The sequence below is a fragment of the Phocoena sinus genome, chromosome 8, assembly GCF_008692025.1.
Source record: "Phocoena sinus isolate mPhoSin1 chromosome 8, mPhoSin1.pri, whole genome shotgun sequence".
Taxonomy (NCBI): domain Eukaryota; kingdom Metazoa; phylum Chordata; class Mammalia; order Artiodactyla; family Phocoenidae; genus Phocoena; species Phocoena sinus.
Genome location: NC_045770.1, coordinates 20,035,824 through 20,052,524, shown reverse-complemented (window position 1 = coordinate 20,052,524; position 16,701 = coordinate 20,035,824). Strand labels below are relative to the sequence as shown.

The following is a 16,701-nucleotide window of genomic DNA, read 5'->3' as shown; positions in this document are numbered from 1 at the left end:
GAGAGGAGTGGCGTAATGAAATTGATCCCCTGGATCAGCTGAATTGTAGTGTGAGGACAGATTTGAAAGAGGAAAGTTTAGGGAGGGAGACCACTATTGGTGGTCCAATTTCAGTATTTCTAACAGCAACTTACTATAGATAGGTTGTTGGGATACTTGTTCTGGAAATGAGACTAAGAGTGGTTGCAGGCATTTTGAAGTCCTGCCCTTTAATCCCCACCCCCTTCTATTCTGTCAGTGAGCCAGGGACAGCCCAGGAAGTGAGCGTTTCACTGCCAGTCGGTGTGAGGATTTGGGAATCACAGGATCTGCTGCTACTGAACTCGATACAAAGATGTTTTTTCAAATCTTTCTACGTTTCGTCAGCAATCTTTCTACCATTGTAACTGGTTTCCTTTCTGTGGTAGTACACTGGATTCCAGGTAGGGGATTTGCCCCTTCCTCTTTCTCTTTCTCTTTTTTCTACCAGCCTGAACTTAGATCTCTCTGCCTCTTTCCTGAAGAATACTAGGGGCTTCTGAAGTTTTCCAATCTGTGTAGAGCAGATACAGGCGGCAGCACTGCAGAGCTGGGAGTTAAAGGAGATTGAGTCAGGATTTGTTTACTTGTTTTCAGGGAAACAGCCTTTCTGTTTGTATATTTTATACAACATAAAGGGGTGGGATTCAGGGTTTAGGAATTCTCTTGGATCTGCAATAGGAAGAATATTCACTATTTAGAATTTTCTCATTTGAAAATCACTGCTACATGTTCTAATGTAAATGTTTGGTTCTTCTGTTTGCATTCTGGGGGACTGCCTTAAAACCTCTGTTTATTGTTTTGTAGCTTTCTGTTGTATCTACTAACTGTTACATGATTTTATTCTTGAAATTGGCTGATATAGAGCTATTAGACATCATACTGATATGCACTAAAAACTTTAAAGTTATTTAATTCGGGGGTGGTGGTGATGGTGTGACGAACTGGGAGATTGGGATTGACATATATACACTAATATGTATAAAATGGATAACTAATAAGAACCTGCTGTATAAAAAATAAATAAGATTCAAAAACAAAACAAAACAAACGAGAAAACCTCATTGTCCTTCAACCACACATTCCCATTGTTCTTGAAACCTGCTTTATGGGGGGATGGCACCTGAAGAGGGAAAATAACAACCACCCAGGCTCTTATATCTTTCTGATAAATATCAGGCTGCAGTCACTTGTGAACATTTCCCTCATTAGGTTTGGATAATTAATTGCTGAGTCTTGCTGCTTTCTTCTGAGAAAGGGGCAGTATATAAAATATATCTTATAAAAAATATGCTGCATCTGATTTAAGAATAAATGCTCAATTTCAGGGCTGCAAAAAAATGAAAAATAAAAAAATAAATTAATTCAGTAATGTAGTGCTTGCTCTATGTAAGGCAATGTGTTAGGTAATGGGGTGGAGACAAAAACAAGACCCTGTACTCAAGGAGTACTGGTAGTAGAAGTCATAAACTATATTCATCTTTATCACACTAGGTGGAGTAAGACAAATGCCGTAAGAGAGCTAAAACATGCTGTGTGATTTCAGGCTAAGGAGAATCAGTTCTTACTCTATGAAGTGGGAATATTGTGTTTATGAAGCTGGTGACATGGGCACTGCATCTTGAAGGATGCACCACCTTAAGTAGATGAGAAATATCCTAGGTGAAGACAGGTATACGATAATGATGAGAAGAGACTGGAGAGTGGTCCAGTTTGGCTGGAGGAGAAGGTATTAGTGAGAGGCATTACTGGACAGGTAGGTTGGTGTGAGACTGTACAGTGCCTTCATCAATGCCTGGCCAAGTAGTTCAGACCTTATTTGGTAGACAGTGAGGAGTCATTAGTAAAGGTTTTATAGAGGAATATACAACACAATCAAATCTGTGCTTAGAAGATGAATTCAGTAGCAGTGCTCCCTAATGCTTTTACGTTATAGCTCACATAGAAAATGATAATATTTTTACTGCATAGTGGAGTAAATTGGATGAGATCTGGAACCCCATGAGCTGTGTAGAGCTGGAGGTGATTGACATGGGGCCTCAGCCATCCTAAGGACTAAGGGGATCAAGAGGCCCACCAATTAGGAAGCTCTGGCATAGATGATAGCTTCCCTATCTAGTTTCAATTAAGAGGCTGTGATAATATCCATCTAAGAGGTTGTGAGGACCTAAATTATGACAGTAGAAAGGAAGTTACTGCTAGGCAAGAGAATATGAAGCATCAGTGCTTATGAGAACAGGTTCAGGGTGCAAGAAAAATTGGGGGAGCTACCCAGGAGAGGTGGACTGGTAAAAGTCTTTACAAAGGATTTGTCCCAGGCACCCTTGCAAACTTCTGAGCCCTAGTAATATATAATGGCTACCCTATATCATCCCCTTGTCCTCTTCCTGGCCTTGTGTGGGTATAATCAGCAGAATTTAACCACTTATTGAATGTTAGGGGGACAGTGAAGGAAGACAAATTCAAGGCCCACAGAGATTTTGAAGCTATGTTATTTAGCAGGTGGGAAAATTGATTTGGAAGGGGGAAAATGAAAAATTCTCTTTTGACATGTTGAGAGTCACCTGCAAGAAGTAATTGGTGAAAATAAGGGACTAGATGAGATTACCAAGGGAGAGTGCTGAGGTTAAAGAGTAAAGGTCCAAGGTCAGACTTTAGGAACACATTCATGAGGTGATAAGAAGAGGAACCAATAAAGGGAATTACCTTTTGGAAATTATCTATTATTATTATATTTAATTATGATGATGGACTTGAACAGGAAGTTTTATCTGCCTTTTATTCTCATTATCCACATTTTATCATTGAAAAATCTGAGGCTCAGAGTGATTAGTAACTTGCCCAAGGTTGCTAGCTAGTAAGTAGGAAGCTGGCATAAAGCAAACAGAGGAAGCAGGAAAGTTAGAAAAGTGCAATGTCTCAGAAGCTAAGAATAGAAAGGGGTTTAAGGAGCTGTTGCCTACAATATCAAGCACTATGGGAAATATGAAGAATATATAATAAACTGCCACCAGGATGCTATGGAGTACAGAACATATAAACATGTAAATGTTTTCTAAAATGTAAACTGTTTTAAGTTCATGAATCTCTATTAAGACAAATACCCAATCAGGGTATTCAGTTTACTTCTACTTAAGTAAGAGGAGTAAAAGATGTGACCTCAGGGAACTTATTTTAATCTAAGAGTGAAAATAAGATAAATATGCATAATAATAACAAAAGTAGTAAGATAAATACCAGAGGGTTTCCTTTTCTAAGTTTTCAAAGCATCCTCTTTATACCTCTCATCTTGGTGGTTCTCAAATTTTGTAGTATGCCTAAGAATACCTGCTTGCCCTACCTCAGAGATTCTGATTTCTTAGGTCCAGAGTGGGGTCCATGAATCTGCTCATTAGCAATAACACCAGGTATTTCTGTTACAAGTAGACCCCAGGCCAGACCTTGAGAAATAATGCTCAAACAAAACGCTGACTACAGTATAAATGATCTACTTATATGTCTGTTTCCTAGGCAGTGAGTTCCTTTACATCTGAGTTCTAACAATTTTTATCCCTCAGCAGTGCCTATCACTTTGTTGAATGAATAAATAATTCAAAGAAAGAAGATATTACATCTTGTTGATTGGTCATTGAAAGCTACATAAATAATAATAGGTAACATTGTTTGAGGGACTTCCCTGGTGGCGAAGTGGTTGGGAATCCGCCTGCCAATGCAGGGGACACAGGTTCGATGCCTGGTCTGGGAAGATCCCACATGCCATGGAGCAACTAAGCCCGTGCGTCACAACTACTGAGCTTGTGCTCTAGAGCCTGCAAGCCACAACTACTGAGCCCCGTGCCACAATTACTGAAACCCAGGTGCCTAGAGCCTGTGCTCCACAACAAGAGAAGCCACCGCAATGAGAAGCCCATGCACTGCAATGAAGAGTAGCCCCTGCTCACCGCAACTAGAGAAAGCCTGCATGCAGCAACGAAGACCCAATGCAGTCAAAAATAAATTTAAAAAAAAATTTATAAAAAAAGACTCAAAAAATTGTTTGAGTATTTACTATGTTCTAAAAACTTATTATAACCTAACCTGTTTATTATTTATAGCCTTAGGAGCAATAAGGATTATTATTATTCCCATCTTAGGAGGAGGAAGCAGCACAGAGAGGTGGTCTTCCTTAAGGATAATTATTTGGAAAATGGGAGGCCAAGATTTGAACCCAAGCATTCTAGAGCCAGTCAGAGCCTGGGCCCACACTCTTAAGTATTACACTATGCTGCTTCTTAAAGGAAATGGCATTTCAGATAGACTTTGAACAATAGATAAAATTTCCTTAGGGATAGATTAGTGGGAAGGACATTCAGGGTGAAAGTGAATTTTCTTTGGGAAATCAGGAAATAGTTGGGTTTGACCAAATTGTTACTTATAGGAAAGTAGAAGGACTCAAGTGCTCTAAACTCAATTTTTGAAAGAGTTGAAAGAAGTGGGATAATAGATACAATATTATAAAATGTTCTGCTAAAACAATAGTGTCCCTATGTTTTAGTTAGGTTTTCTAGTTTAGACTTCATCACTGTTAAAGTTTTATGAAATAAAATAAAATACTATATTTTGTAGTATCTAATTAATTATGTACTTGACCACCCCTCTGTGTTAGGAAATACTGCCTGTGAACACTGAATAAATATGAAATAAAGGGATAGTTTTCAGCTCTATTATAAAATAATGACTTTTTTGTGGCTTTTGAATTTCAGGTAATTTCAGACCAGGTTTCACTGCATAATTTAATTTATGATACCTTTTTCCTAGAAAATGCCATGTTCATTCATGTGTGTACCATTAAAATAGCAGAAATTAGGGGCTCCCCTGGTGGCGCAGTGGTTAAGAATCCGCCTGCCAATGCAGGGGACATGGATTTGAGCTCTGGTCTGGGAAGATCCCACATGCCGTGGAGCAACTAAGCCCGAGCGCCACAACTACTGAACCCACGTGCCACAACTACTGAAGCCCACGCGCATAGTGCCTGTGCTCCGCAACAAGAGAAGCCACCGCAATGAGAAGCCCACGCACTGCAACGAAGAGTAGTCCCCGCTACCCACAACTAGAGAAAGCCGCGCAGCAACGAAGACCCAACGCAGCCAAAAATAAATAAAAATTTTTAAAAATGGCAGAAATTAAATTGCAGATCCTATTAAATTCTCATAAATCACTATAAAATCTTTGGGATCACATTCTGGTGTACCTAAAGTACTGAGGTCAATGTAATTATGATAATATTGAATGGTGGGTATTTTTTATTATAACAATGATGTGTAGCTATTAGTAATCTGCGCTTAGCATGTAGATTCAGTGTTGTGAAAAGACCAGCGTTGTTCAACTATGAGAAATGACAATAGTGGTAACTAAAGTCCTGAGTTAATTCTTAGGCAGATTTGTACTGCAAGAGCACAAAAAGGATTATTGTGGTTCAAAAATGGAGAACCAAAGAGTTGGTGGTCTGAGAATGAGGAAGGAGAGGAATTTGGGGACTATATTTGGTGTTAGGTTTATACTTCTCTTACCAGTAGATGAGATTATTGTCTATGGAGAAACAGGAATGTTCATAGAAGATTGGTAAAATTTTTGTGCTTTTGATTTCCTCTTCACAGTGTTGAAGAAGTACATGGAAAATACTCATCAGAAAAAAGTGATTTTCAGTAAGCGGAAGAGCCTTCCGTGTATTGCACCACTTTTAACCACGGTGGAGGAGACTCCGCAGATCATCTCTGCTCGAGTCCGGGGACATTTTCCTAAGTGGCTCAATGGCTGTCTGCTTCGAATTGGACCTGGGAAGTTCGAGTACGGGAAGGATAAGTAAGCCTTGATTTTGGAGAACAATTTGGATTTCTTAGCATGGACTGGTTCTATGGAATATGCATTAATATCTGCTTCCTCTCTGAGGCTAACATTGCCATGCACTCCCTTTGATTACAGATGAGGAAACTATAGTCTACAGAAAAAAAATGGAGATTTAATTCTTTTTTAAAAGTTTTGACTTTTCTGCTTTGCAGAATATTGTAAATTTTAAGTCATCTGAAAATTTATGCTAAAAGAGAAGTGTCAGGAACTATCTATAGGACTAGCAAGCTCTATTTCATCACAAGTTCCTGAAGGAAGGGGCAATGTCTTCACCTCATACCACTCCCTTACCCAGTACTCCCCAGACACAATGGCTCTTTCAGTTCCTCAAACCAGGCATGTTTATTTTTGCTCAGGGTCTTGGCATTGGCTTGCTCATCTCTCTTCCCAAGTCTGATTCTTGTCATTCAGATATGAGCTCAAATTTCACATCCTTTGAGCCTTCCCTGATCTCCCAATCTAAAAATGCTACTATTTTTTATATTACCTATTTTAATTCTCTGCATTATCAATATCCAGTATATTTTTGTTTGTTTATTTATTTATTAGCTGTGTTTCCTCACTAGATGGCAGTCCCATGACGGTGGGGATGTTTTCTTGTTAAACCCATATCCCCAATATCTAGGATAGTGCCCTGTACTTAAATAGCACTCGATAAATATATGTAAATAATTGAAAAAATCCAATAACTCTTTAGTGAATTATTTCTCTGTGTGTCTACAGGGGCATAAAGTGATGTGAAGAAACCACTATGGTCAGGAAGAAATCTACTAATCTACTAATTACTAATCTACTGGCTGTACTAATTTACTTTTTCACCAACAGTGCGTGAGTGTTTTCTTTTCTGCACATCCTCCCCAACACTTGTTATTTCTTGTCTTTTCAATAATAGCCATTCTAACAGGTGTAGGGTGGTATGTCATTGTGGTTTTGATTTGCATATGCCTGATGACTAGTGATGTTGAGCATATGTTCATGTACCTGTTGACAATCTGTATGTCTTTTTTTGGAAAATGTCTATACAGATCTTCAGCCCATTTTAAAACCAGGTTTATGTTTTTTTGCTATTGAGTGTATGAGTTCTTTATATATTTTAGATATTAACTGAGTTTGTTTGCCCTCATTTAAAAAAATTTCATACTGTCATAAGCCTTTTTATCTGTGTTGCTACAAAATCTGAATGACTATTACTTTTAATGGCTGGATGATATTCCAGAAATCACTGCCCTTTAAAAAAATATGATAAAATACACATTACATAAAATTTTCCACCTAAAATTTGCCAACTATTTTTGAGCGTACATTCATTAGCATTAAGTACATTCACACTACTGTGCTATCATCACCACCGTCCATCTACTTTTCATCTTGCAAAACTGAAACTCTGTACCCATTAAACAGTAATTCCCCATGCTCCCCTTCCCCAAGCTCCCAGAAACCACTTAATTGTACCTTCTATTAGTTATATCATTCCTATGGGCCTAGTGGGGATCTGATTATGGTCCTGTTGTGTTTCTCCAGCTGTTGTTAGAAACATATCAAGAATTAGGGGGATGTTTAAGATATATTTCTTAATAACCCAGATATTTTAATTTGCTGAACCTGTTGCATCTTGTCTTTACTGAATATTAGACTTTTAAAATGCCACCGCTAGAAGGAAACAAAATGCAATGTTCTTCCACTGCCCTACCCCTCCCCAACCAGCTGCTGCAAGCAGCCCTTAAGATGTTACTTTAAATGCTTAGGGTAATGGCTGGGGGACTGGGAAGGCAGGGGACTGATTTGGAGGTAGAAAAAAAGAAAATGACTGAACTGACCTATGGACACCCACCCTTAGCCCTAACAGAGAAGCTCTACTTTTCCCTATTTTTATCTGGATTTCATGAAAGTTATAATTTGAAAAAAGATTATGAAGCAAAAAGGAAGAGGAGGAGGAAAAGAAAAATAAAACTACTAGTCCACTGCCCAGAGGGTAACAGCCTCTTACAAAAAGCACATGGTATTTCATCTGCTACAGGAGCAGCTTTAGTCAATTGTAAAGCTAAGCAGCAGAGCTACTCAGGGCCTGGGATTGCACCACAGGCCTCTTTTAATATAAAGATCTTTGTGGGGGAAGGAAAATGGGTGGTGTGGTTGGTCCTCATAAGTGTCTACTTTGTCCTTCAAATCAATTTGTTTTCAGAGCCAGCAGTAGGCATTTATAGCAAGAACAAGGTCTTGCCTGCCTCTTGGGTGAGAAGTACAGGTATCTTCAAGTTGAAGAGAAAACAAGTTGAGGCTTAGTTTAGTGGTTTGGCTCCCAACTTAGATTTACTTATTTATTTTCATGGGAGACTTTTCTTTTTTATTTCTAAGAGGCATCATCAGTTATTTTTGTTATCATAATATACAACTTTCTCTTTTGTGGACCCCTAAGTCTCATTCATATCTTTCATGCCTTTTCAATAGAATTCACTTGCAAACACTTTGGGAGGCATTTCTTTAACTTTTTATTTTATATTGGAAAGTAGTTGATTAACAACTTTGTGATAGTGATAGTTTCAGGTGTACAGCAAAGTGATTCAGTTATACGTATACATGTATCTATTCTTTTTCAAATTCTTTTCCCATTTAGGTTGTTGCATAATATTGAGGATAGTTCCCTGTGCTATACAGTAAATCCTTGTTGGTTATCCATTTTAAATATAGCAGTGTGTATGTGTCAATCCCAAACTCCCTAACTGCCCCTCTTGCCCACCCTTCCCCCCTGGTAACTATAAGTTCATTCTCTAAGTCTGTGAGTCTCTTTCTGTTTTCTCAAAAAGTTCATTTGTTTTTAGATTCCGCATATAAGTGATATCATACAATGTTTCTCTTTCTCTGTCTGACTTACTTCACTCAGTATGACAATCTCTAGGTCTGTCCACATTGCTGCAAATGGCATTATTTCATTCTTTTTAATGGCTGAATAATATCCCATTGTATGTATGTACCACCTCTTCTCTATTCATTCCTCTGTCGATGGACATTTAGGTTGCCTCCATATCTTGGCTATTGTAAACAGTGCTGCAATGAACATTGGAGTGCATGTATCCTTTTGGACCATGTTTTTCTCCAGATATATGCCCAGGAGTGGTATTGCAAGATCAAATGGTAGCTCTATTTTTAGTTTTTTAAGGAGCCTCCATACGGTTCTCCATAGTGGCTGTACCAATTTATATTCCCACCTACAGTGTAGGAGGTTTCCCTTTTCTCTATATCCTCTCCAGCATTTATTGTTTGTAGTCTTTTTTTTTTTTTTTTTGCGGTACGTGTGCCTCCCACCGCTGCAGCCTCTCCCGCTGCGGAGCACAGGCTCCAGACGCGCAGGCTCAGCGGCCATGGCTCATGGGCCCAGCCGCTCCACGGCATGTGGGATCTTCCCGGACCAGGGCACGAACCCGTGTCCCCTGCATCGGCAGGCGGACTCTCAACCACTGCGCCACCAGGGAAGCCCTGTTTGTAGTCTTTTTGATGATAGCCATTTTGACTGGTGTGAGGTGATATCTCAGTGTAGTTTTTATTTGCATTTCTCTAATAATTAGTGATGTTGAACATTTTTTCATGTGCCTTTTGGCTATCTATATGTCTTCTTTGGAGAAAAGTCTATTTAGGTCTTCTGCACATTTTTTGACTGGGTTATTTGTTTTGATGATATAAGCTGCATGAGCTGTTTGTAAATTTTGGGGACTAATCCCTTGTTGAGCACATCATTTGCAAATATTTTCTCCCAATCTGTGGGTTGTCCTTTTGTTTTGTTTATGGTTTCCTTTGCTGTGCAAAAACGTTTGAGTTTAATTAGGTCCTATTTGTTTATTTTTGTTTTGATTTCTATTTCTCTGGAAGATGGATCGAAAAAAATATTGCTGTGATTTATGTCAGAGAGTGTTCTGCCTGTGTTTTCCTCTAAGAGTTTTATAGTGTCCAGTCTCGCATTTGGGTCTTTAATCCATTTTGAGCTTATTTTTGTGTATGGTGTTAAAGAATGTTCTAATTTCATTTTTTTACATATAGCTGTCCAGTTTTCCCAGCACCATTTGTTGAAGAGACTATCTTTCCAGGATTGTATAGTCTTGCCTCCTTTGTTGTAGATTAATTGACCATAGGTGAGTGGATTTATTTCTGGGCTTTCTATCCTGTTCCATTGATCTATATTTCTATTTTTGTGCCAGTACTGTACTGTTTTGATGACTATAGCTTTGCAGTATAGTCTGAAGCCAGGAAGCCTGATTTCTCCAGCTCCATTTTTCTTTCTCAAGATTGCTTTGGCTATTCAGGGTGTTTTGTGTCTCCATACAAATTTTAAGATTTTTTGTTCTAGTTCTGTGAAAAATGCTATTGGTAATTTGATAGGGATTGCATTGAATCTGTAGATTGCCTTGAGTAGTATAGTCATTTTCACAGTATTGATTCTTCTAATCCAGGAACATGGTATATCTTTCCACCTGTTTGTGTCATCTTTGATTTCTTTCATCAGCGTCTTATAGTTTTCAGAGTACAGGTCTTTTGCCTCCTTAGGTAGACTTATATCTAGGTATTTTATTCTTTTTGATGCAGTGGTAAATAGGATTGTTTCCTTAATTTCTCTTTCTGGTCTTTTATTGTTAGTGTATAGAAATGCAAGAGATTTCTGTGTATTAATTTTATAACCTGCAACTTTACCAAATTCATTGATGAGCTCTAGTATTTTTCTGGTGACATCTTTAGGATTTTCTATGTATAGTATCATGTCATCTGCAAACAGTGACAGTTTAACTTCTTCTTTTGCAATTTGGATTCCTTTTATTTCTTTTTCTTCTCTGATTGCCGTGGCTAGCACTTCCAAAACTATGTTGAATAAAAGTGGCGAGAGTGGACATCGTTGTTTTGTTCCTGATATTAGAGGAAATGCCTTCAGCTTTTCACCATTGAGTATGATGTTAGCTGTAGATTTTTTGTATATGGCCATTATTATGTTGAGGTATGTTCCCTTTATGCCCACTTTGTGAAGAGTTTTTATCATAAATCGGTGCTGAATTTTGTCAAAAGCTTTTCCTGAATCTATTGAAATGATCATATGGTTTTTATTCTTCAGTTTCTTGATGTGGAGTATCATATTGACTGATTTGTGTATACTGAAAAATCCTTGCATCCTTGGGATAAATCCCACTTGATCATGGTCTATGATCCTTTTAATGTGTTGTTGGATTCTGTTTGCTAGTATTTTGTTGAGGATTTTTGCGTCTTATGTTCATCAGTGATATCTTTGTCTGTTTTGTGGTATCTTTGTCTGGTTTTGGTATCAGGGTGATGGTAGACTCATAGAATGAGTTTGGGAACTCTCCTTCCTCTGAAATTTTTTGTTTCAGAAAGATAGGTGTTAGCTCTTCTCTAAATGTTTGATAGAACTTCTGAAGCCATCAGGTCTCGACCTTTGTTTGTTGGGAGTTTTTAAATCACAATTTCAACTTCAGTGCTTGTAATTGGCCTGTTCATATATTCTGTTTCTTCCTGGTTCAGTCTTGGGATAATGTACCTTTCTAAGAATTTGTCAATTTCTTCCAGGTTGTCCATTTATTGGTATACAGTTGTTTGTAGTAGTTTCTTATGATCCTTTGTATTTCTGTGGTGTCAGTTGTTAACTTTTCCTTTTCTAATTTTATTGATTTGAGTCCCCTCGCTTTTTTCTTGATGAGTCTGGCTAAAGGTTTATCAATTTTGTTCATCTTTTCAAAGTACAAGCTTTTAGTTTCATTGATCTTTGCTATTGTTTTCTTCATTTTTATTTCATTTATTTCTGTTCTGATCTTTATGATTTCTTTCCTTCTACGAACTTAGGTTTTGTTTGTTCTTCTTTCTCTAGTTCCTTTAGATGTAAGTTTAGGTTGTTTATCTGGGATTTTTCTTGTTTCTTGAGGTAAGATTGTATTGCTATAAACTTCCCTCTTAGTACTGCAGGATTGGTTGGAGCATTTAATTCATTTACATTTTAAAAAAATTTTATTTATTTTTGGCTGTGTTGGGTCTTCATTGTTGTGTGTGGGCTTTCTCTATTTGCGGCGAGTGGGGGCTACTCTTTGTTGTGGTGCACGGGCTTCTCATTGCAGTGGCTTCTCTTGTTGCGGAACATGGGCTGTAGCCTTGCGGGCTTCAGTAGTTGCAGCACATGGGCTCAGTAGTTGTGGCACACAGGCCCTAGAGCAAACGGGCTCCAGTAGTTGTGGTGCACAGACTCAGTAGTTGTGGCTCGTGGGCTGTAGAGCACAGGCTCAGTAGTTGTGGTGCATGGGATTAGTTGCTCTGCGGCATGTGGGATCTTCCCAGACCAGGGCTTGAACCCACATCCCCTTCATTGGCAGGTGGATTCTTAACCACTGTGCCACCAGGGAAGCCCCTTAATTCATTTACATTTAAGGTAATTATTGATATGTATGTTCTTATTGCCATTTTCTTAATTTTTTTAGGTTTGTTTTGTAAGTCTTTTTTCTTCTCTTCCTCTTTTGTTCTCTTCTTTTCTGGTTTGATGACCATCTTTAGTGTTGTGTTTGGGTTGCTTTTTCTTTTGTGTGTGTCTATCTATTGTAGTTTTTGGGCTTGCTGTTCCCATGATGTTTTGATATAGCAGTCTATATGTGTACAAGGTTATTTTAAGTTTCTGGTCTCTGCCCCGACTAGAGGAGTTCCTTTAGCATTTGTTGCAAAGCCGGTCTGGTGGTGCTGAATTCTCTTGGCTAATGGCGGCCTCCAGGAGGGCTCACACCAATGAGTACTTCCCAGAACTGCTGCTGCCAGTGTCTTTGTCCCCACAGTGAGCCACAGCTGTCCCCTGCCTCTGCAAGAGACCCTCCAATACTAGTAGGTAGTCTGGCCCAGTCTCTTATGGGGTCACTGCTTTTTCCCCTGGGCCCTGGTGAGCAGAAGACTTTGTGTGTGCCCTCCAAGAGTGGAGTTTCTATTTTCCCCATTCCTGTGGAAGTCCTGCAATCAAATCCCGCTGGCCTTCAAAGCTGGTCTTTCTGTGGACTCCTCCTCCTATTGCTGGACTCCCAGGCTGGGAAGTCCAACGCAGGGCTCAGAACCTTCACTCAGTGGGAGAACGTCTGTGGTATAATTGCTTTCCAGTCTGTGGGTTGCCCATCCAGCGGGTATGGGGTTTGATTCTATTGCGATTGCACCCCTCCTACCATCTCACTGTGGCCTCTACTTTGTCTTTGGATGTAGGGTATCCTTTTTGTAGGTTCCAGTGTTTTTCCATCGATGGTTGCTCAGCAGTTGTGATTCCAGTGCTCTTGCAAGAAGGGGTGAATGCATGTCCCTCTACTCCGCTATCTTTGAGATCCCAAATTAGATTTAAAGGGAGAGGGAGAGACCTGAAGTCAATGGGACTCTTAATCTGTGGACAAGAATAGCCCCACATGGTTGTGAATCTCTGATTTCTTTGTTAGATGCCACTCAAAAGATCAATATGCAGACATAGTAGTGACATGACAAAGGCCTTTCTTTAATTAAAAACTTTTATCAAGGATTGCATTGAAGGCATGCTTATCAGTTTTAAAAATCACATGACTCTGGGCAGAGTAGTAAATATCCTCAGCATTTTACTATTTACCACTCTTCTGGAATGACTTCAGGATCCATGATGAAGACACTCCAGCCTTGCAATTCCTTGACCGTCCCCACTGCAATGATTTTTCCCCCTCTTTGCCAGTTCACTAAGGCCACGTACTGAGGCCACATCCTGCATCTTATTCCACAGAATTGCCCTACCCCTGAAATCTTGAACTCTGAAACTCCACTCGGTGCTCAAAGCCCCAATTTCCATACTCCTCCATTCCCATGAAACTTATTTTCAATCGCATCAAGTTCTCTTCTCCTTACTCTTCTCCATCTTCTCAGTTTATCAGCTTTCATTTAGTTTCTTCTCCCAGGTGCAGATTCCACGATCAATCCCTTCAAATACACTGTCATCACCATCCTCACTTCCTTTGCCTTGGTGATCTCTGCCTCTCCTCTGACCAGTTCTTGTCCTACATTAGCCTCCACTCAGGGCTACTCAGGGCCCAGGCCTGCTGAGCACTTCTAGAGGAAACACAGAACCTTGCGGATTGATTCAATTACAAAATTATAATTTCCAGCCCCAGCTGAGTCCTTGGTACTGCCAGGAAATCTTTAGCTCTTTCCAGCTTCCCACAGGGTCCCTTTCCTGAAGCCTCCGTCACTCTCCCTGTCCCTTTCACTCTCAACAGGTAGACCTGCCTACTTTATAATGGATAGAGGGGCATTTGGATTTGAGCTCCTTCAGCTGCCGTCTTCCCCACCTCCCCGTCTCCCCACAGAGGTACCTATTCCTGGCTCTCATCATCATCAGAGGAAGTGGCCCTCTTCCCTCCTCATTCATGCTCCTCCCCTTGTATCTGTTTCTCCTTCACTAACCCCTCATCTCAGCCTGCAAATGTCCTCTCATCCTAAAAAACCCTCATTCCTTCCCACCTTCCTCTCCAGCAAATACCCTCTCTCCTCCTCTCACCATTTCTGTTTTCCTCCTTCCTGAGGTCTTCTCAGTTCACTGCCATCTGACTTTTCACCCCACCGTGCATGCTATCAGTTCTCAAAAAGGTCACCAAAGCCTCTTAAATGTAAATGAAATGGGTTTTCCAGTCCTCAGCCTGACTTTTCTATAGCATTTGACCTTCCTGACCACCCGTCTTAACATTCTCTGGTCCTGGATTCCCACATAACACTTTCTCTTGATTCTTCTTCTGTCTCTATGATAGCATGTTCTAAAATAATTTTTTTTGCTGCTCACTTCACTTGCCCCTTTGATGTTGATATACCCCAACTTCTGACCTGAGCATTCCTTCCTTTTCTCTCATTGTATGCTTTCTTTGCTATAGTAGAAATAATACATTCTTTAGAGTAAGATGGGGTGGGTTCAGATTTCATTTTCACCACTTATCAGCACTATGATCTTGAGCAAGGTTTTCCACATGAAAAATGGGGCTAATAATATCGATTTTAATGACTGGATATGATGATTAAAGGAGATAATGCATACAAAGAGCTTCATTCAGTGGCTGACAGGGATGGGGACTCAGTGCATTTTCATTCTCTTCTTTCCCTCAGTGCCCTCTCTCTCCACTCCCTTTCCTGCCAGAATAACTTCTTATGGTTCACCTTACTTTTGTGGGTGTTGTAGATCCCAGGATTTGGAGTCAGCACTGGGTTGAGATCCTTGTTCTGCCACTTACCTGTCCTGTGACCCTGGGCTTGTTGTTGCTCTGAACCGTGGTTTCCACATCTGTAATATGGTAATAGTAGTTCCACATCTCTAATCAATGTGAAGGGGGGGATAAATATTTACATATTTGACCCTTGAACAACTTGGGGGTTAGGGGCGCCAGCCCTCTGCATAGTGGGAAAACTGTGTATAACTTATAGTCAGGCCTTTATACCCATGGTTGCTTCACATCTGTGGTTCTGCATCAACCAACTGCAGATCATGTAGTACCATAGTATTTACTGCTGAAAAAATCTGTGTATAAGTGGACCCACGCAGTTCAAAGTCATGTTGTTCAAGGGTCAACTCTATACACACACACACTATATATATATATATATATATATGAAAAGATGTGGTAAAGTGCCTAGCACAGTACCTGGCATGTAGTAAGTGTTCAGTAGATGGTGTTATTATCCCGTTTGCAACTATGGCTATGTCTGTCACACAGAGATACTCTCAAATATCTCTCCCACCCCACACCCATCTCTTGTGCTCTAGACCTGTATTTTCCCAACTGGCGGTGGAACATCTCTACCCTGATGGTTTGCAAATGGCTCAGACTCTTGTTCAAAACTGAACTGTTTGCTTTTCCCCAATACTTGCTCTTCATGTATTCTCTGTCTCGGTTAAAGCATCACCATCCATTCAGGTGTGACATTTTGGACTCTCTCTTTTTGTCACTGTCTACCTCCTGTCAGTCATCTCTGACTTATTTCTGCTATTTGTTCCACTCTAACTGTACTGCTTCAGTTTAGTCTCTTATCTTTTCTCACTTGTATTATTGCCTGAATGCTCCTCTTTCTGTCCCATATTCTACTCTGTGTCCATAGTGACCTTCTTTTTTTTTTTTTTTTTTGTGTTACGCGGGCCTCTCACTGCCGTGGCCTCTCCCGTTGCGGAGCACAGGCTCCCGACGCGCAGGCCCAGCGGCCATGGCTCACGGGCCCAGCCGCTCCGCGGCACGTGGGATCCTCCCAGACCGGGGCACGAACCCACGTCCTCTGCATCGGCAGGCGGACTCCCAACCACTGCGCCACCAGGGAAGCCCCATAGTGACCTTCTTAAGATACGAGTCTCACAGTTTCACTTTCCTGCTCCAAAACTTCATGCTTTCCTGTTGAAGTTCTTTAAGCCTTAAATTTAAGTGCTGGTAGGTCTTGTGCTGACTTGTTTCTCCATCATCATCGCCTGCCACTGATGGCTCTGTCTACACACTAATTTGTTTACTGGCTGTTCCTCCAAGATACCATATGCCTTCAGGCTCTTCCTTTTTTTAAAATTACTTCTCACTAGGATACCCTTCTACTCTTCTCCAGTTGGCAAACATCCTTAAAGGACCAGCCAAATGTCTTCTTTCCTCTTGATCTCTCCCTGATAACCTCATCCTTCCATCCTGTTGCTCCTGTGCATAGGTAACGTTTTTGAACACTTCTCTATTGTTGCAGCAATCATTTTGTATTAGAGTTATTTACATGCCTGTAATTGCTGGGCTTGGACAATGCCTGGCAGATAGTAGGGAC

The 16,701-nt window shown here is 40.1% G+C and overlaps 1 protein-coding gene across 4 annotated transcripts in view; it reads left to right on the top strand.

Moving 5' to 3' along the window:
• The first annotated feature begins 280 nt into the window (after window positions 1-280).
• BCO2 (beta-carotene oxygenase 2) overlaps window positions 281-16,701 on the top strand; it is a 45,246-nt gene continuing 28,825 nt past the window's right edge. For 2 of the 4 annotated variants that reach the window (XM_032641426.1, XM_032641425.1), the window contains exons 1-2: window positions 283-422; window positions 5,655-5,859. In XM_032641426.1, the coding sequence (XP_032497317.1) occupies window positions 335-422; window positions 5,655-5,859 (293 nt within the window). In that variant the 5' untranslated portion in view covers window positions 283-334. Of the gene's footprint in view, window positions 423-5,654; window positions 5,860-16,701 lie in introns of all 4 variants that reach the window. The other 2 variants (XM_032641422.1, XM_032641424.1) reach the window with 2 other exon arrangements.